Genomic DNA, 19891 nt, shown 5'->3' on the forward strand with positions numbered 1-19891 from the left:
CTAAAGAAAAAAGTTAAATTTTATAACAATTTGAAGTGAGATTGCTCAGTCAAATTGTGACAAGACTCAAGATCACTCATTACAGTATTTATATAAGTTCCTTTACTTATTTAAATCTGTTGACAAACATTGGAAATCTTTGGACAAAAATATTCGCAACATTTTTAACTTTACGGACTACATTTAATTAACATAATTAAATAAGTTTTAACGTACGTAACTATATAAGAATGACGGAAACTGATGCTACTATTCGCCCCTTATCGATGCCAGAAAAATTCGAGCCTTATTTGGAAAAATATAGACTTTATTTGTTATTTAAGGTACCCTTTATATTTCTTTTTCTTTTAAGGTTTTCAAATCCATGTCGAATCCTAGTTGTTTTAAGTCTAGAATATAGGAGTACAATATAGGAAGATCTTCCGTCAGGCTAGGTGTTATGCCTGGGGAGCCGCGGCTCCGACGATGTTCTATCGGAGGTTGTGTATCCAATCCATGAAATCTTTGCATGCGCGATTTAGACTTTTCGCTGTTTTTGACTGATAGCTTCGCGTTATTTCGCGTTGGCGTATAGATGTGGCCACAAAGATACTAGGTAAGTACGTTCGTCTAGGTTGAAAGCAGGGAATTGTGAATGGGACGCCATTCACAATTCCCTGCTTTCAACCTGTTTTCGTCATTCCTCACAATATGGGCGAACCATGTTTAGATGGTTTGGATGGATTCCCTTTTCTATTCTTGTCGCTTATATAAGTATCTTGTTTCACGTCAAATATCATTCCTATCAAGCTGTGACGTAAACTGTCACTAAATTTTACACGTATATTCTGCTTTCGTGCTCCTTTTTGCCACAGCCAACTTAAACCAATCCCTAAACTCCCATACATTAGTGTTGGGACCAATACGCGTCTATGCACCGCCAGAGGAGTCTGTGCACTTAGCTGTTTTCACCATGTTCACCGCATTCATTCTCCTTTCAATTACACACTTTTTGTACCTAATCTGCTGTAAACTTTAATCCTAGATACAAACTTTTTCACTTGCTCCACTTTTTCTCCTCCAATCGACATATTCTGTCATTACCTAAGTCATTTTTGTAAAAGTATAAAAACATGAATATTTAAAACGAAACATTTTTAATAAGTTGTATTTTGATAGTTTTTTGATCTTTGATACAAGAGGTTTTAATTAATAAACGTGAAAATGACTGAAACGGATGCTACCAATGTTCCTTTGACGATGCCGACAAAGTTCATTCCATATTTACAAAAAAAAAGACTTTACGTACTATTTCAAGTAAGAGCGGTTATTATCGTCTGTATACACGTACATCCTCTCTCTGCAATCCGTTTAAGAGTACCTAACTAACAGACAGACAAATCATATTACATTCCATTCTAACAAACATTTGAAGTTGCACAAATATACGTAATAGTTAAGGTAGGATAAGTGTTCCCAAAAATTCACTAAAATCGGTCTCAGCAGTTTAGCCGAAGCGTTGCAGACAGATTCACTTTTATAATGTTTACTTAACTCCGTTTAAAATATGAACTATAAGGTTTATTAATTACTAACAACCCTAGCGAACATTGCAACAAGCGCAACGTATACGGAATTATTATCCAAAATAATCAATACAAAAGAAGCCTCCGGGAAAGAGGCGTGATTTTATGTGTGTAGGTATGTATGTATACGGAATTGGTAAACAAGCTCTGTCTAAAAGTTGCTCGATATCTTTAGTGGAAGCTTATGTCCAGCAGTTGATTACATGCAGCCGGGAAGATTATAATTTACAAACTCTCTGTTATAAAACACTAGGATATAATGCGGGAACTCATCCTGAACCTGCCGAAGGACCACCTGAAGTTCATGAAGGTGTACCTGAATCGCCACGTGCTGGCGAACAGGGAGCCTGATCGCATCATGTTGCTGGTCACGCCTGGGCTTCGAGTCGGTACGATATGATCGTATTTCTAGGGACGAAATATACTGATTGTGCCATTTTTTCTTCATAAACTAGAGGTACTGTTGTTGAACGGGCATTAGAATTTTGGTAAAAGAAAAGTCAGTCTCCGAATTTTACTAAAAGAATTGTCCCCTTATTCTTTCTTCCTAGCGTTAGTCCCGGTCGCGTCATGACCTCTTCGGAAATGAATCTGAAGTGGGTAAGCCAGGGTAATTAAAAGAATAGTCTAGCCCCCAAAATATAATCACAAAAGGCCAAGAATTTCTTAACACCCCCTACCGCCACCTTGTTCACATTTCGCCAAGGACAGGAAAAACTCCTCGGTCGTATGTTAGAAGAAAAAGCGTCTCCATGCGTCCCAAATGGTCCCGAATTTAGGACATTTGGGACCGACTTTTTTAAACTATCTAAAGACTTTTTTAAGTCGGTCTGCAAAACGACAGGAAATTTTAATTTATCTATTCCGTTTGCATAATTTTAATTGTACCTAATCATCATCAGATAAGAAGAGGCTTGCCAAAGACTTGATAAAGGCGATCGGATTGTTCGTTATCACACGTCGCTGTGTGATGGATCGTTACGAAAAGGTATTTGAAATAAGTTTATATTGATTGCATGTTGTAGGTGTAGGTATTTGAAATAATCATAAACTTATCACTGAAGTAGTTGTTGTAGTAACAACTTTTCCATGCTTACAGGAATTGAATAGTGCATGAACGTGAACGAAATATTCACTTATCAATAAGGCAATAAGTTTTCAATAAGCCTTATAGCTTAGCGCACTTTTTAACTCTGAGCCTAACAAAAAAAAAAGACTTGAGTATCTCTATCCAACATACTCATAAATTTCTAACATTGTGTCCAACAACGTTCGTAGACGTAATAACAGACGTATCGACTCGAGATTTAATAAACCCTCTTCCCTTCGAACGCTAGCTCCCTTCACAATTTAGTCTTTCTAAAATTTCATTTTTACTCTACCCTAATACGACTATACTACCCTCGTATATCAGCTGTTGATTAAGACAATAATGAGAAAGAAGTAGACTTAGCTCGCGTAATCTTTCTAATCTCCTAGACATATAATATTCTCTAGTTTTGTCAATTGAAAGACTGGCGCTTGATGAAATGTCACTTTTGTAGCACGATGACTACGAGCCCGGCTGTATATCCCCCGTCCTCATGTCTGAGGTGACCAAGATGCTGACCCTGAAGGATCCAGTGCCCATGACTGGGTGGCTTATGTTTGGTAGGTATCAAGTGTTGAACATTCACGTTCATTCGCTAACGAGGTAAGTATAAACTTTTGCATACATACATACATATGATCACGTCTATATCCGTTGCGGGGTAGACAGAGCCAACAATCTTGATAATACTGATAGGCCACGTTCAGCTGTTTGGCTTAATGATAGAATTGAGATTCAAATAGTGACAGGTTGCTTGCCCATCGCTTATAAGAAGAGTCCCAAGTTTATAAGCCTATCCCTTAGTCGCCTTATACGACATCCATGGAAACGAGATGGAGTGGTCCTATTCTTTTTTTTTATTGGTGCCGGGATCCCCACGGCACAACTTAACTGTACCTATTTGTGTTTAAATTGTCTTGATAGAAGACGAATTTATGATATTGTCCATGCCATTAATTCCACATTAAAACTGAACTTTACCGAACAGACCATCCCTGTACTGTCCGCGAGGCCCGCTGTCTCCAGCAAGATGGCGTACTTCCGTCCGTGACGCTCCTCCTGTCGCCCCCGCCTGCGCAAGCGCCTGCGACCGACAAGCCGCATACGCCAGCAAGAGTGTTCTTCGACCAAGATTTCGAAGGGCTCAAGTACGCCTATAAAGCCACACTGAAGGTTATTGCAGCCTGTTCTTTTTTGCATGATATCTTTCATCATATTCATAAATAAATAAAATAAATGTATAAGGGACAAATTACCTAGGTACACAGATTGAGTTAGCCTCGAAGTAAGTTTGAGACTTGTGTAACGAGATACTAACTCAACGATATTATAATTTATAATAAATAGATACTTATATAGATAAACATCCAAGACCCAGGCCAATCGGAGAAAGTTTGTTTCTCATCATGCCCTCGCCGGTATTCGAACGCGGGACCTCCGGTGACACAGACAAGCGCACTAACGATGCGCCACAGAGGCCGCCTTAATACTCTTAACTAATAATAACTTATTTTACAAGACTAACTTAGTTTATTTAAAGGAAGTGTATATTGAATCCACGGACGACCCAGAGAAGATCATGCGAAAATGTTTCGACGCGGTGACGGCCTCGGTCGCGGGGCTGCAAGGTCCGGGCCAGGGGCACGCGGTCGTTGGCGCCCCCGGCGTATACCGAGTACTTCTCATCGGCCCGAGGGGCGCAGGGTGCCGCACACAGGGGACTATGCTTGCCAAGCATTTTGGATTAGTCGAGCGTTAGTTACCTACTTTTATAGAAAGCGAGGTGGTGATGATGATTGATGATCAATAACATGTTAGCGTTTATATTTCTCAATAGCGGCCCGCCCCGGCTTCGCACGGGTGGACATATTTTTGTGTTTTATGTTTTAAAATAAATTTATGTCTATGTCACTTTTGAAGGTCTATTCTATATCTGTGCCAAATTTTATCAAAATCGGACCAGTAGTTTTTGAGTTTATTCCACACAAACATACAAAAATACAAATCTTTCCTCTTTATTATTAGTGTGGATGTGGATTATTAGTGTGGATAAATCGTCGTCGGTGGGCGAGTGATGAAATATTCGACTTGAACGGAATTGATCTGCATATATACATCTAAATTATAAAATGCAAAAGAATAAAGTCTTTAAGGCTGTAACGCTTTTTAGGGAAAATGAAGGAACCTAAACGCAAAAAATTAAAAAATAAATACGTTTATTTACGCAAGGCCAAACAAAGGCTTAATTTTTTGCGTGCGAAGTCGTGGGTTATATAGCTTTAAAATTTTACCACAATCTTGAACCTACTTCTGTCTTAGAATTGATTGATTGCTGTCGGTGTTGATTTTCCACGGCTCTTCACCTTTTCATACAAATTTCTTGCCTTAGTACTTTCTTCATCATACGATTGGTATGAAACATCTTCAAATATATTCTTCTTCCTTCTGGCTTTTATTCTCGGTTGCATACTCACCAATCACTCTGGAAAGGAGCCCTAGATATGCCTCTGACCATGGACCCTGAATTGGATGAGTCAGGTTTTTACACGAAGCGACTCCCATCTGATCTTCGCCTTTTCAGGTAAACCTAACCCGTATTGGATCGATCATGTTTACACATCCAATTTCCTGAATGTGCAGGTTTCCTCACGATGTATTCCCTTATCGTAAGAGCATCGATTATTATTCAAACTCATGTACCTACATAACTTTCGATATTAGTCATTGGTACATGGCCGAGGTGGAATTCGAACCTGTGCCTTTAATTTTCAAATATACTGTCATAATATTTTTCTTATCAGTTCAATTTCAGAGCCTTTATAACGAGGCTTTAGGAAAGCAGGACGATATTGGCGAGAAGTTGAGGAGTTACGGGTCCACTGTTCAGCTCAAGATAGAGATCGTCAAGCGGCGACTGTTGCAGAAGGTTTGTTTGTATTAGATTATAGTGACATATATTACGCACTTAATTCTGCCTTCTTAAAAGCAACCATTCGGATATCGTCATATCTAGCTGTTACGGATAACTGTTTGCCTAATGATTTTGGCGGTAAGTGGGTGTGGCATGAGCTGGGAACATTACAAAGTAATACTTACGTCTCTAAATCTAAATAAATAAGATCTCGTTTTCGATTTATTTTAATGTTTCAGGACTGCATCGACCACGGCTGGGTATTGACTGGGTACCCCAACAATGGTATTGACTTCGAGAACTTGGACAACCTCTCCACGCCTCCTAACCGGTGTGTTCCATGTCTATGAATGTAATGTTCAGAACAAACGAGTGAATATTAGTAAAGATAATGGGTTTGATTCGCCTGTTTGGTAAAAAGATGATTAGGAAGGCAGATCTTAAGATTTTAAACAGTCGAAATCTGGCCCCTTAGGGCCTGTTTTGCGATAAAAACTTATGAACTGGAAATTACGAAAGCATTGTCATTTTGTCGGCTAATCTGAATGCTCCCTTCTGACTCATACCTAAGTACAATATCATGGTAAAATTGGCACGATGAACCAGCAATAAAAAAATTGATGTTTTTTATTCAGAGTAATCTTCCTGAATGCCGACATAGACACATGTAAGAATCGCCTGCTGTCCCAGGGCATCGACTGGTGCACCGGGCGCCCTGCCGTGCCGGGCTCCGGACCCAGGGTGTATTATCATCCCAGGGATTTTGAGGAGAACATTGAGTATGAGGTACCCACATTATCTGGTCGTAAAGAAAACTTAGAGGTAATTAAATCCACTGGATTGCCGTCCGAAACATGTTTATTACCTAAGCACAGAGAATTCTTGGTGTACCTAATCAAGAAATATCAGGAAACATTGGGTCACAAATCATTCTGTCAATCAAGTCTCTGTAAGGCGATCCGAAGAAAATCTTGGTATATAAATAGTTACCTATACCGATAAAACAAATTTTTTTTGTTGTTGTAAATACTTAATTATCGCGCTCCCAATATAGGCTACTTTCTATGACGCCAACATCTTGCTAAATGAGAGTCTATATTCTTAGAAAAAAATGTTAACTTACCCAACAATTTTCATAAAACAACTTACGAATACAACTTAGAGCAAGTACCTACCTAGAACCAAAAAGAAAATTAGGCCAGCACCGCAGCACATAATTTTCAAGAAAGTGCTACCTAAACTAACTAGTCTACATTATTTAAGACATCGTCACACGTCCACGTGCGTACATAATAATGCTAATCAGACACATAATGTGTGTCAGTGAACTTCAACTAGGCCTTTGATTCGCGCTTCCACGGTCACGACGGTGTTTTAGGACGGTAAATTTTTTTACAGCTACTTTTCCGTCACATTGTTACTAACATAAAGAATGGTGTCACGTAAAACACTGAAGTGAAAACCTATTTTGAGGCTAGTTTTTTGTTTTCACCTCGGTGTCCCTCAGGGCAGACTACTGGGCCCGTCATTATTCAGATCGAAGCTGTAGCATGCATACTAGGATAGAGACGGAGACATTTCTGACTTATGTTTTCTTTGCTTTCCTGAAGGAACAATAAGATGATTATGTTCTTGATGATTACGTTTTCCAGTTGGACACTTATTTCTCGGAGGCACTGGCAGAGATGCGAGCAGCGGCCGGCATTACAGCGGTCGAGGTTGATGCTAGGGATGCAATGGGTTAGTCTTACATGGGAGACGGTCATCATTCTTCTGGTGTTAGTCATAGGTCCTCAACCCCCTCTCGGCAGATAGCCGAGGTGAGCCTACGAGCACAATCCTGGTTTGGGTAAGTTGGGTTTTTATACGAAGCAAAAGGACGTAACTTGCATTTTATGACACACATCCCATGTCTGGATTTTCTCGACTCACGTTCTTTTCCCTCTTTAAATGTAAGAAGATGACAATGTCTCTTACATTGATCCTCTTATGCTACACCTACCTACATTACTCTGAATAGTCTTCTCTTCAATAAATTATCCTATGGTAATTACTCGTATCAAAGAGTCTTAAACATATTATTTCTTCTACAGATAAGATCCAGGTCAAGATACAAGCTGCAGTGATTGCATCTCCTTCATTTGATATCTCTGTTGGCGCGCGCTTGCGCAATGTTAGAGTTGACTAGATTATTTTATATATTTCATAGTTCACTATTACTTTTACGTTGGAATGTTATTGGTTACAAATAAAAGAGGATATAGATAGAAAATCTTTTTATTATGTACTCCTCCGTACTTCAATTGAATTAATTATACTACATACATGCTAATTAAAAACTAACAATTCTGCAGTCTCATTACATACATACATTTAACACTGAGGTAATCTCCATAGCAAATTGAGACTATGCCGATTCATTGATCCAGAATACATTAATAAAAAGGAAGACAAATGAACCGACTTCCAAACAGTCATGGAAACAAGCCCTCGCTTTTCTCAACTATTGCTTGTATTAAAATTAAAAATGCATCAATTTACAGTAACACAGTTACTATCACACCTCTCATTCACTCGCGCGCGCAACGGCATCTCGCTATCACTAGCAACATATCAGCACACGCCATTCGCACATCCACACAATAAATATACACAACACGAGCTAAAAACATCACGATCTGTGCTTTGTTACAACCTGTGCACATGGAGGAACAATTTCTCCCTGTGCACATGTTATAGTGACCTAACGGAGATCACATTTGGCTAGGATCACTCAATTTACAGTCTGTTTGGTTACAACTCGTCTTTGAAGTCCTCATCGTCGCCTCCCGCTCCGGGCGGGGGCACGCCGCCTTGTCCTTGGTACAGTTTCGCAATGATCGGCTGTACAACGTCCTCTACGCTCTTCTTCTGTCTCTTGTAATCTTCAGAGTCAGCATCCTGGTTGTCTTCTAGCCACTTGATCGCGGCGTCGATAGCTTCCTCCATCTTGGCCTTCTCGTCATCACTGACTTTAGCACCGAGTTTCTCCTTATCTTGGAGCTGGTTCTTTATTGAGTATGCATAACTTTCCAATTCATTTCTAGATTCGACACGCTCCTTTAGTTTCTTATCATCGTCGGCGAATTTCTCTGCATCCTTTATCATCCTCTCGATGTCTTCTGGAGTGAGTCTGTTCTGGTCATTAGTGATGACAATCTTCTCCCTGTTTCCTGTACCTTTGTCTTCAGCTGATACTTGCAGAATACCATTGGCATCAATTTCAAATGTGACTTCAATTTGTGGGATACCTCTGGGAGCTGGTGGAATGCCTGTGAGATCAAACTTTCCAAGCAAGTGGTTATCCTTGGTCATGGGCCTCTCACCTTCATATACTTGGATGGTAACAGTGTGTTGGTTGTCGCTGGCAGTAGAGAAGATCTGAGATTTCTTGGTAGGGATAACGGTGTTACGTGGGATCAGCTTGGTCATCACTCCTCCAACAGTTTCGATACCCATGGTTAGAGGGTTGACATCAAGAAGGACAATAGCATCAGTGTCTTGTTCACCACTAAGTACTCCAGCCTGGACGGCAGCACCATAGGCGACGGCTTCGTCAGGGTTGATGCCTCGGGAAGGCTCCTTGCCATTGAAAAATTCTTTAACCAGTTGCTGAACTTTGGGGATACGAGTTGAACCTCCAACCAATACAATTTCATCAACATCCTTCTTATTCATGTCAGCATCTTCCAATACTTTCTGCACGGGTTTCAGGGTGGATCTGAATAGGTCCATGTTCAACTCTTCAAACTTAGCCCTGGTGAGGGTTTCGGAGAAATCATCACCTTCAAAGAAGGATTCAATTTCGATCTTGACCTGGTGGCTGGATGACAGAGCTCTCTTTGCCTTCTCAACTTCACGACGCAGTTTCTGTACAGCACGGTTGTCTTTCCTGATGTCCTTGCCCTTCTTCTTCTTGTACAGCTTGATGAAGTGCTCCATCACCCTCTGGTCAAAATCTTCACCTCCCAAGTGAGTGTCACCATTGGTGGCAACTACTTCAAAGACACCATTGTCAATAGTGAGTAGTGACACATCAAAAGTACCACCACCCAAATCAAAGACAAGCACATTCTTCTCTCCCTCCTTCTTGTCAAGACCATAGGCGATAGCGGCGGCGGTAGGTTCATTGATGATTCTCATGACATTGAGACCAGCAATGACACCAGCATCTTTAGTGGCTTGACGCTGGGCGTCGTTGAAGTAAGCTGGGACAGTAACAACAGCATGGGTAACCTTTTTGCCTAGATATGCCTCAGCGGTTTCCTTCATCTTGGTGAGGACCATAGCAGAAATTTCTTCAGGAGCAAAGATCTTGTCTCCTTGAGCGGTTTTGACGGAGACATGTGGTTTGCTGTTCTTTTCAACCACCTTGAAGGGGAAGAACTTGACGTCATGTTGGACAGTGGCGTCGCTCCATTCACGACCAATGAGACGTTTGGCGTCGAAGACTGTGTTCTCTGGGTTGGTGGTGAGCTGGTTCTTGGCCGCGTCACCGATGAGGCGCTCGCCGTCGGCGGTGAACGCTACATATGAGGGAGTGATGCGGTTACCTTGGTCGTTGGCAATAATTTCTACACGTCCATTCTTGTACACACCAACACTGCGAACAAAGAAGAAGATTTTTGTCAATACAGCCCAATTTTTTTTTATGGTGAACCAGTACTGGTAGGTAGGCATGTGTAAATTTTTAATCATTGGCATTTAAGGAAGCTAGTATTTACAGACTTGGATTTCTTTTGATAAAATGCTCATCTTAAGTAACCCAATTGTTTTTTATTTGTTAGTAATTCAAAGCCTTATGAGCTCTTCATGTACATTTTATAGTATGCAAAGAGTCACACAGTAGAGTAAATGAATAGAATTTGCAAATTCTTTAAGTTTTGCTCTTAGTGCTCTGGTTATACAAATTCAGATTTATTTCAGGTGAAAAATAATATAATATACATGGCAAAGAACCTATTATTTTATACATCATTTATTCATTGTGCCATGTGTTATATCAGTCCTACAAGACTGCTGGTGCTGTCTACCCCACAAGAGGGATATAGACATATTCATATGAATGAATGAAATTCATAAGATTTTTGGCATATAACTTTGTACACCTAGCAGCTATTAACAAGGAGTAGAATAAAATGTATTAGTACTAGGTGTTACCCAAAAACAGAAATTAAAAACTGAGTTACCATGGTAGGTACTTACCATGAGTAGGTGGTACCCAAGTCGATACCAATAACTGTTCCGATGTCCTTATCCTTCTCCTTCTTGTCGTCGGCGCACACCGCCGCGACCACCAAGGCCAATGCAAACAGACTCCACCGCATTTTCACCATACAATAACTTTTTCTAACCTGAAACAAATAGAGTTTACATTCAATAAATGGTACTCGTAATGGCAATGGAACCGCTTATGCTATTCAAATTTTTAATCCAATCTATGAAATTTTCTACTACGTTTAGGACCGACGACACGAACGAAATTTTGTTTGGTTAAGCTAAGCGCCTATAGTATACACGTCAGTACTATATCGAAGGAGAGTCCAATAAGAATTTTACATACGGACACGTAATCAATGAGACACGTCATTCATCTCACAGGAGTAAGTAAAACCCGGCTGGAAAAGTGAAAGTGGTGTCGTTAGAACAGAAACTAACGGTATTTAGACTACTAAAATGATAACTGTACAGACTGGAACAGCTATGCAGGATGTAGGACACCGCGCCGGCCCACACGCCATCGAGAATTTTCGCTGACGTTACACCTCTGTTCTTGAGTTTTGGAAATGAATAGTAATCGTTTAAACATTAAATTACTCTGAATTTACATTAAATATTCGCTGAATAATGAGAAATAGGGCAGCGAAGTTTTATTAACTGTATAAAATAAGTCAGACAAAAATGACAGGTGAACAACCTTTGGATGAACAAAATTCTCTATAGAAATGAATGCAATAATTACCGATAAATTAAGACGAAAACTGGAGATTGAACTGAGTAAGAAATAGTTCACAGCCACGTTAACAGCACTTCGAATTTAACACTTGCACGAATTCACAAAGTACGCTGATCTTTCACATTCGATTTTCCAAGAAGAACTGAAATATCGCACGCCGCCGCGGCTATTATTTAGCGCTAGTGTTGATCGTGGGCGAATGTGATTGGCTTATAGTTGGATGACGTAAATTACAACTTCATCTGATTGGTCCAAATATGCCTATTTGTCGTGATTCTATTGGCCCACGTTCATAACTGGCACAAAAAGGATGATGAAAAAAAGCGGTCGTTTCAAAAATGTCTACCTACGTGAAAGTTCAAGAATTTTCGTGAAAGACTTACATAATATTATAAACTTTTCAGATATGTAGTCGCTTTGTCTCGTTATATTTCCCTTTTCATTCATGCAATAAGATTATAGACCTAATTATTTCATGCTTTCAGTTTCAACAAAAAAAATTGAAAAGAAAAATGCAACGTCAGGATCATCGGGATTGTGAATGGGATAAGGATAATTCACAGAAAACACATTAATAAACATAACTAAATGATTTATATGATCAGTTATTATTATAATATACCATTGAATTTAATTACTTTAAACTTTACAACAGAAGTGGGAGGTTCGGAGGTACCTAACTAGGTAGGTACTACCTATATTTAAAAGCTTACTTGAAGCTCGGTTGCACATGCAGCGCTTTCTCTGTAGTTTTAACATGGGTAAAACTTAAGTTCCACAACTGCTGCATACAAGGTTTGTCATGCTGCATACATCTATCTTTTACCCTAAACCGCAGAGCTTGCATGCACAGTTATGAATGTGGATGAAGCGAAGAAAGTGTGCTGAGATCGTGGCAAGTGGAAAGATGTAGTCCCTGCATACTCCGGGAAAAAGGCGAGATTTAATGTATGTAAGTACATATTTCATTTAAATTTCAATTGATCCTTTTTTGAAGTTATTTTTATTCTAAGATCGTCAGAATGCAATAATTAAATTAAACAATACTGCAGTACATAGAAAAAACACACACACATATAATTACATCTTTATCCCTTACGGGGTAGACAGAGCCAACAGTCTCGCAAAGACTGTAAAGCCACGTTCAGCTGAATGGCATAATGATAGAATTAAGATAAAAATTAAAAAAAACTAGTTTTTCTTATATCTATTGTACCGGAGCAGAGAACTGTTATATGTTTTGAAATTCCTTATCTTTGGTGTTCTGCAATCATTATCAACACAAAAATAAAATAAGACCAAGGGGATAACGACTCTTATTGCACTCTTCATATTTATTTAATGTAGGTACGTCGTGAATATGCCTACATTGGTCAACCAATGTTATGAAACCAAAAGATATGACAATTATTAAGTGATATGAAGTATCCAATATTCAATATTGTATTCTTCTAAAATATCATTGATATTCTAAGTACAGTAAAAGCTGATGCAATCTCACGGCAAGTGAAAAGAGGTAGTCTCTGTCTACCCCTCCGGGAAAGAGGCTTGATTTTATGTATGTATGTATGTTATTTGCAAATCAAAACAATACATACTTAATTCAAATTTTTTATTCATTATTATAGGATACTTCATATCGCTTAATAATTGTCAAAACGTATGGTTTAACAACATTGGTTGACGTCAAATAAATTACTTAAAACTTAGTTTACTGCCGCTTCCAAGGCGTCAGTGCAGAAGAACTTACGATAGGTAAATAAAAACAAAAACATATTAATAAAATCTTTTAATATTAACCTCCAATAATAAAACAACAGTTGGTGTACTTATAACAACCCTTTGAGCCATAACTACAAATAAACTTACGACTACAATTTACTAAGGAATTCATTATTGCGACGAGACCCTTCTAGATATTATGTCCAGGATTAGCGGTGCGAAGTATGTTATGATGCAGTCGGCGCCTGAAAAAAAAACATATTTTGTTTTTAATGATAAAATTGAGATTCAAATAGTGACAGGTTGCTAGCCCATCGCCTAAATAAGAATCCCAAGTTTGTAAGCCTATCCCTTAGTCGCCTTTTACGACATCCATGGGGAAGAGATGGAGTGGTCCTATTCTTTTTTTTTATATACGTCTATATACCTTGCGGGGTAGACAGAGCCAACAGCCTTGATAATACTAACAGACAAATCTTAAAAAAGATAAAACAGTAATTTACCAGCTCTCCGCATGCAGAGAAGCATCTCCATAAGCGTGGTCTCCACCTCGCCTGCGTCACCACTGCGGGAGATCATCGCGTATTCGCCAGACACCTGTGTGAAAAAAAAAACGTTTAAATTTTCATTGCAGTAAAAATTTCTCCACAAAAAAAGCAACGACAAAGTTTACTAGTATTTGCTGATGAAATTAGCCTCCTTTCGAGTTGTAAACAAAAGTGATGCAACAATTAATGTTGGCTTTTTGGCTTGATGATGGAATGGAGATTATTTAATCTCAAAATAGCTAATATCTTCAAGCTCAAAATAGTCTTGAAAAGACACATCAGCATCAAAGCTGAATGTGTCTTTTCAAGACTAAGACGACTAAGGGATAGGCTTTAAAACTTGGTATCCCTCTGTTAGGCGATGTGCTAGCAACCTGTACACTATTAAAGTCCCAATTCTATCATTAAGCCGAAACAGCCAAACACGGCCTATCAGTCTTTTCAAGATAGCTCCGTCATCCCGCGAGGGATATAGTCGTGACTATATGTATGTATGTATGTTCACATAAGATCATAAAAAAAATATAAAGAAAATATAGTTTATTTCCTCAATTAACAAAGATTGAACACATACACAAAGTAGCGCCAATAAATGAAAAGATGAATGGTAATAAACTGGGTTGGTACGGACACATCATGAGAAGAGAGGAAGGTCATGTTACTAAAAGAGCCTTAAATATGGAAATGAAAGGTTCAAGAAATAGGGGAAGACCGAAAAAGAGATGGATGGACGGCGTAAAGGATAGTATGAGGAGAAAGGGAGTAACCAGTGAGATGGCAATTGACAGAAGTAATTGGAAAAAACTAACATACTGTGCCGACCCCACGTAGAAAGTGGGAAAAGGTAACGACGAAGAAGAAGAAAGACGACTAAGGACACTTACCTGATAGATGAATAGGGGATGGTGCGGGTGATTGTCCTTGGTCTGCCTCACAATGTCCAAGTAAGGCAGGCCCGGCTTCACCATGAGGAAGTCAGCGCCTTCAGCCACGTCCCGAGCCTGCAAAACACAGTCAGAAATTTTACACATATAATAATAGGGTTATTAAAGACGCGATATATCGAACCGGATATTAAGCCACTGTAAATTATATGGTGGTACATGCATACATATAATTACGTCTATATCCTTGTAGTCTTGAAAATACTGATAGGCCACGTTCAGATGTTTGGCTTAGTGATAGAATTGACATTCAAATAGTGACAGGTTGCTAGCCCATCAGACTAAAATAGAATCCCAAATTTATAAGTCTATCCCTTAGTCGCCTTTTACGACATCCATGGGAACGATATGGAGTTGTTCTACTCCAAAGTTAGATTAAAAAATAAATATTTTACATTATTTTATTGGTTAGAAATTATATTCAAGTGATGTGACGTCAAAAGGTGATACTTTGTATTCAATTTTGCAAATAAATGTATTCTATTCTACAAAATGTCTTACAGCAGCCCTGGCGGCGAGCCCCGCAGCCCCTGGCGGCAGCTGGTAACACTTCCTGTCGCCCGCCATCGGGGAGCTCTTCATGGTGTCCCGGAACGGGCCGTACATGGACGATGCGAATTTGCAGGAGTACGACAGGACGGATACCTGAAAATTGTTAATAATATATAATAAATCTGTGTGTAACAATGAAAATGTTAAACTAATCTAGACTAGAAAAAAAAATATATGCGAAATATCATCAAAATCGGTCCAGTAGTTTTTGAGTTTATTTTTAATATACAAACCCAACTATAATATTATAAATGCGAAAGTTTGTGAGTATGTACTGACATACAAATATAGTATGGATGTTTGTTATTGTTTCACGCCAAAACACTTGGTATGTAGGTAGCTGAAGGCCCATAATAACATATAGGCTACCTTTTATCCCGGAGTTCCCGCGGGATTGATTCCACGCGGACGAAGTCGCGGGCGGCCTCTAATATACATATAATAACAATGAAAATCTTAAACTAATTTAGACTAGAAAAAAAAATGCGAAATATCATCAAAATCCAGTAGTAGTCCAGTAGTTTTTGAGTTTATTTGTAATATACAAACGACGAATACGAATATTTTTTCTTTATAATACATACATACATTTAATCACGTCTATATCCCTTGCGGGGTAGACGGAGCCAACAGTCTTGAAAAGACTTATAGGCCACGTTTATAATATTAGTAGAAAAGTATAAATATAAAATATTTTAACTCAAATGACAAAAAGCATTATATAACATACATACATACATATAGTCACGTCTATATCCCTTGCGGGCTAGACAGAGCCAACAGTCTTGAAAAGACTGACGGCACTATATAATTTTGTATTATTTGGTTATTAGTATTCTTTGGTGACGGTGACAGCCTGTCTACTGTTTTTATTAATTAAGATTCTGCCAACACCCACGACAAAAAAAGATGTGAAAAAACATCTACCTTGTTTCCCAGATTGGTGGAGAAAAGGGCTTCTTTGATCGCTTTTATTCTGTTATCCATCATGTCGGACGGTGCCACGATGTCGGCACCTGACAACATGAGACTTAATTTTTTACAAGAATAGTATACTACTAACACTATAAATGTGCCGTGTGGTTCCCGGAAGTATACATACATACATACATATAATCACGTCTATATCCCTTGCGGGGTAGACAGAGCCAACAGTCTCAAAAAGACTGATAGGCTACGTTCAGCTATTTGGCTTTAAGATAGAATTGAGATTCAAATAGTGACAGGTTGCTAGCCCATCGCCTAAAAGATGAATCCCAAGTTATAATATAGTTTTATAATCCTACCCCTTAGTCGCCATTTACGACATCCATAGGAAAGAGATGGAGTGGTCCTATTCTTTTTTGTACTGGTGCCGGGAACCACACGGCACAATTTATACATTCACTAGTTAAAAACAAAATATACATAGACATATTTCAAAGATATCCAAGGTTATCTGTATTTTGTTATCTCCAAGAGATACAGCATGACCAGCAAAATATTTAACATTTAAATAAATATACATACATGAAATCACGCCTTTTTCCCGGAGGGAAAGGGTAGGCAGAGACTACATCTTTCCACTTGCCAAGATCTTTGCAAACGAAATATATGAACACTAAATATTATGTCACTATTTGAATATCAATTTCATCAATAAGCCGGACTGCGTATTTTCGAGACTGTTAGCTCTGCCTACCATGTAATGAATAAAGAGGTGATTTCATGGGTGTATGTATGTACATCAAATTTGGTTTAAGCTTTTGCTTAACCAAATGTTGAAATAAAAAAAAACACTGTCAGTTACCTGCCATTGCGTAAGATAGAGCCACTTCGGCGATCCTTTTAACGGACGCTGCATGATCAATAGACCCATTTGGCTGGAGCACCCCGCAGTGTCCGTGGGACGTGTACGGACACAGGCACACGTCACAGGCTACCACGAGGTTGGGGAATGCCGCCTTCAGCTTCGGCAGGGCTTTCATGACTGGATTGCTGTCGCTATCCGCATGACTACCAAGTGGATCCTGAAATAATCAAGTCATACTTTTCATTTAATTTTGACGGCCTCTGTGGCGCAGCGGTTGTACGCTTGTCTGTGACGCCGAAGGTCCCGGGTTCGAATCCTGGCCAGGGCATGATGAGAAAAGAACTTTTTCTGATTGGCCTGGGTCTTGGATGTTTATGTGTATATAAGTTTTTATTCTAAAATATAGTATCGTTGAGTTGGTATCTCTAATACAAGTCTCGAATTTGGAGGCAAACTCAATGTGTGTAATTTGTCCCGCATATTTATTTATTTATTAAATGATTGTCATGCGATGTTTTCATGTTTCACATCAGATAAATTATTCCTATTTCGCTTTTTGTTTAGACGTGAAAAGGGATAGCGATAGTATATCGCGCGATTAAAATGGCGTCGCGCGTTATATAAGGCAGCATTGTAAGGCAAGCAAGAATTTCAAGGCAAGAGTGAAAAGGCTTGCGTGCACCACTTTAGGCCTTATCTTGTTCACCATCAGGCGGATTAAGGTCAAACACAAGCGACATATTCCATAAAAAAAATGTGGTGAATTATACAACAAATAAAAAAAAACAAAGATGCAACTAGAACATGTCTAGTGGATGAATGTTGAAGCAACATATTATTTGTACCTTTGGCAGTGTCTCAATAATCCCAAAAACAAGTATGGACTCAAGTCCTTTCTTCACCAACTCAGTAAGTGCTGGAATGAGTTGATTGATGCCATATCTGTACACATTGGGCATGCTTGACACTGGCTGGATAGCATCATCATTCTCTCTTGAAAAAAATGACACATTTAAAAAAATATATGTAAATGTAAATTTGTGTGTTTTTTTATTTTCTAAATACTGTCTCAATGATAGGTACTATATTTTGTAACCCAAACCCAGGCAATCCAAAATTTTTAAGTTTGAAACTTATATTACTACTCGCAGAATGCAATCTCTGTTCTGTGATAAAATGGAATTTGGTACATGGATAACATGGAATAAATTTTAACTAATAAAACCACATTTGGGAATAAAGCCTCAAATAAAACCCACAACATATTCAATACTTTCTTTTGGAAATTAATTTTGGCCTGGGTGTTGGATGTTTATCTATACAAGTATTTATTATAAATTTATTGTATTGTTTCGTTAGTATCTCGTAACACAAGTCTCGCACTTACTTTGAGGCTAACTCTATCTGTGTAATATTTATTATTTAATAAGCAATAGGTACTCACAATAAGAAAACTGGATACATCACATTGTGTGCTTGTATACTCGTATTTGGTTCTTGAAGTTTACGCAGAGTGGCATTGCAGTAGCCTCCTTGGAGTACATGTTCAGGCTTCAGGTACAAACTCATGGTGCCGACTGATTCAACTATAATGAGCTGAAATCATGAAAATTTGAAAGTAATACAGGAAGGACAATATGATTATAAAGTAGCAAATCTATTGATGGTTAAAGTAATCTGAGAAGGTTGTAGCTTCCAGTTCCACCAGATAATTGCACCGGAAAATTACCGGATGGATTTTGTTAATTAAATGTTTATGATGCTTTGCATATCCAACCTGTATTATTTTAATAGATAATAGGCCTATCGGGAGACTTATTACATATCTTATTTTCTATTTAAATTATTATTTTTTGATTTCCCATGAATATGTAATACTCCAAATCTATTCTCTTTTTTTTTAGAAAATCTGTACTTTTTTCGTGACTTAGAACTTTTGGCAGTTCGTTTATTTGTCAATTTGACATTGACACGTCTTGTGGGGTGAGAGTTAGACAATGAGTTAGACGACGCGCGGTTCTTGTTTTTTTTTGGTCAAGTTAAGGGTTAAGACAACTATATCAATGGTGAACAAGGAAACCCCAAAAACCAAACCCAGATAGAAATAATAGTTTAAAAAAAACTAAAAAACTACGCTTTATTGCTAATCAAACTAAAAAATAGAAAATAAAATTTAAAGACAAAGGAATTATAAAACAGTAGTAGCAAGTCGAACAATCGGTTATAGTCAATTACCTCCGATTAAAATTATAACAAAATTAAATTTATAAACAAAACAATTGAAATCTGAGTAAAAAGCGTGGGGTGCCTGATGTAGTAAATATTAAAATCATTCTATTAGCATATATTTATGACAAGAGAGTTATGAAAATGAAGTAAAATGCACCCCACGCTTTTTACTCTGATTTAAATTGTTTTGTTTATAAATTTAATTTTGTTATAATTTTAATCGGAGGTAATTGACTATAACCGATTGTTCGACTTGCTACTACTGTTTTATAATTCCTTTGTCTTTAAATTTTATTTTCTATTTTTTAGTTTGATTAGCAATAAAGCGTAGTTTTTTAGTTTTTTTTAAACTATTATTTATTTTCTATTTTTTAGTTTGATTAGCAATAAAACGCCTAGTTTTTTAGTTTTTTTATACAATTATTTTTTGGTAGAAGTGTTAACTTCCTACTACTTCTACTACGCTGTATAACTATCTTACTAGAAATGACTTTCGCAACCATGCGCCCATCGCCGGAGGTTTTCACAACTAACTTTCTTAAA

The 19891-nt window shown here is 38.2% G+C and overlaps 3 protein-coding genes across 6 annotated transcripts; 1 reads left to right on the forward strand and 2 right to left on the reverse strand.

The window, feature by feature from the left end:
* The first annotated feature begins 43 nt into the window (after positions 1-43).
* On the forward strand, positions 44-7815 carry LOC106140053 (adenylate kinase 8). Of its 4 annotated transcripts, none has more exons than XM_060954597.1 (11): positions 44-323; positions 1819-1954; positions 2468-2553; positions 3110-3215; positions 3644-3828; positions 4196-4409; positions 5457-5581; positions 5806-5897; positions 6202-6352; positions 7219-7306; positions 7660-7815. In XM_060954597.1, the coding sequence occupies exons 1-11, from the start codon at positions 231-233 to the stop codon at positions 7752-7754; spliced, it is 1371 nt and encodes a 456-aa protein (XP_060810580.1). In that variant the 5' UTR covers positions 44-230; the 3' UTR covers positions 7755-7815. The 4 variants fall into 4 exon arrangements, with proteins under 4 accessions (XP_060810580.1, XP_060810582.1, XP_060810581.1 ...); XM_060954599.1 differs by lacking the exon at positions 44-323 and adding an exon at positions 819-931; XM_060954598.1 differs by lacking the exon at positions 44-323 and adding an exon at positions 827-1296.
* Positions 7816-7827: 12 nt separating this feature from the next.
* Positions 7828-11723, reverse strand: LOC106141736 (endoplasmic reticulum chaperone BiP). The gene is made up of 3 exons (XM_060954596.1): positions 11568-11723; positions 10811-10959; positions 7828-10208 (listed from the first exon to the last, which is right to left on the reverse strand). Exons 2-3 carry the CDS (start codon positions 10939-10941, stop codon positions 8360-8362), a joined length of 1980 nt encoding a protein of 659 aa, XP_060810579.1. The 5' UTR covers positions 10942-10959; positions 11568-11723; the 3' UTR covers positions 7828-8359.
* A 1612-nt stretch (positions 11724-13335) lies between these two features.
* On the reverse strand, positions 13336-19071 carry LOC106140056 (delta-aminolevulinic acid dehydratase). The gene is made up of 9 exons (XM_060954601.1): positions 18897-19071; positions 18564-18715; positions 17965-18112; positions 17117-17336; positions 16255-16343; positions 15277-15420; positions 14716-14832; positions 13787-13880; positions 13336-13528 (listed from the first exon to the last, which is right to left on the reverse strand). Exons 2-9 carry the CDS (start codon positions 18686-18688, stop codon positions 13455-13457), a joined length of 1011 nt encoding a protein of 336 aa, XP_060810584.1. The 5' UTR covers positions 18689-18715; positions 18897-19071; the 3' UTR covers positions 13336-13454.
* Between the last annotated feature and the right edge of the window lie 820 nt (positions 19072-19891).

The sequence above is a fragment of the Amyelois transitella genome, chromosome 4 (genome assembly GCF_032362555.1).
Source record: "Amyelois transitella isolate CPQ chromosome 4, ilAmyTran1.1, whole genome shotgun sequence".
NCBI lineage: Eukaryota > Metazoa > Arthropoda > Insecta > Lepidoptera > Pyralidae > Amyelois > Amyelois transitella.

Excerpts from the sequence above, each read along its gene's own strand:
- LOC106140053 (XM_060954597.1), top strand. The coding sequence starts at position 231 with ATGACGGAAACTGATGCTACTATTCGCCCCTTATCGATGCCAGAAAAA. Across the intron at positions 324-1,818 it reads GACTTTATTTGTTATTTAAG|GATATAATGCGGGAACTCAT; the intron begins GTACCCTTTATA and ends ATAAAACACTAG. Across the intron at positions 4,410-5,456 it reads GCATTTTGGATTAGTCGAGC|TTCAATTTCAGAGCCTTTAT; the intron begins GTTAGTTACCTA and ends TTTTCTTATCAG.
- LOC106140056 (XM_060954601.1), bottom strand. The coding sequence starts at position 18,688 with ATGAGTTTGTACCTGAAGCCTGAACATGTACTCCAAGGAGGCTACTGC. Across the intron at positions 17,337-17,964 it reads TTATTGAGACACTGCCAAAG|GATCCACTTGGTAGTCATGC; the intron begins GTACAAATAATA and ends TGATTATTTCAG. Across the intron at positions 14,833-15,276 it reads GGCTCGCCGCCAGGGCTGCT|GCTCGGGACGTGGCTGAAGG; the intron begins GTAAGACATTTT and ends TGTGTTTTGCAG.
- LOC106141736 (XM_060954596.1), bottom strand. The coding sequence starts at position 10,941 with ATGGTGAAAATGCGGTGGAGTCTGTTTGCATTGGCCTTGGTGGTCGCG. Across the intron at positions 10,209-10,810 it reads TTGGGTACCACCTACTCATG|TGTTGGTGTGTACAAGAATG; the intron begins GTAAGTACCTAC and ends CTTTGTTCGCAG.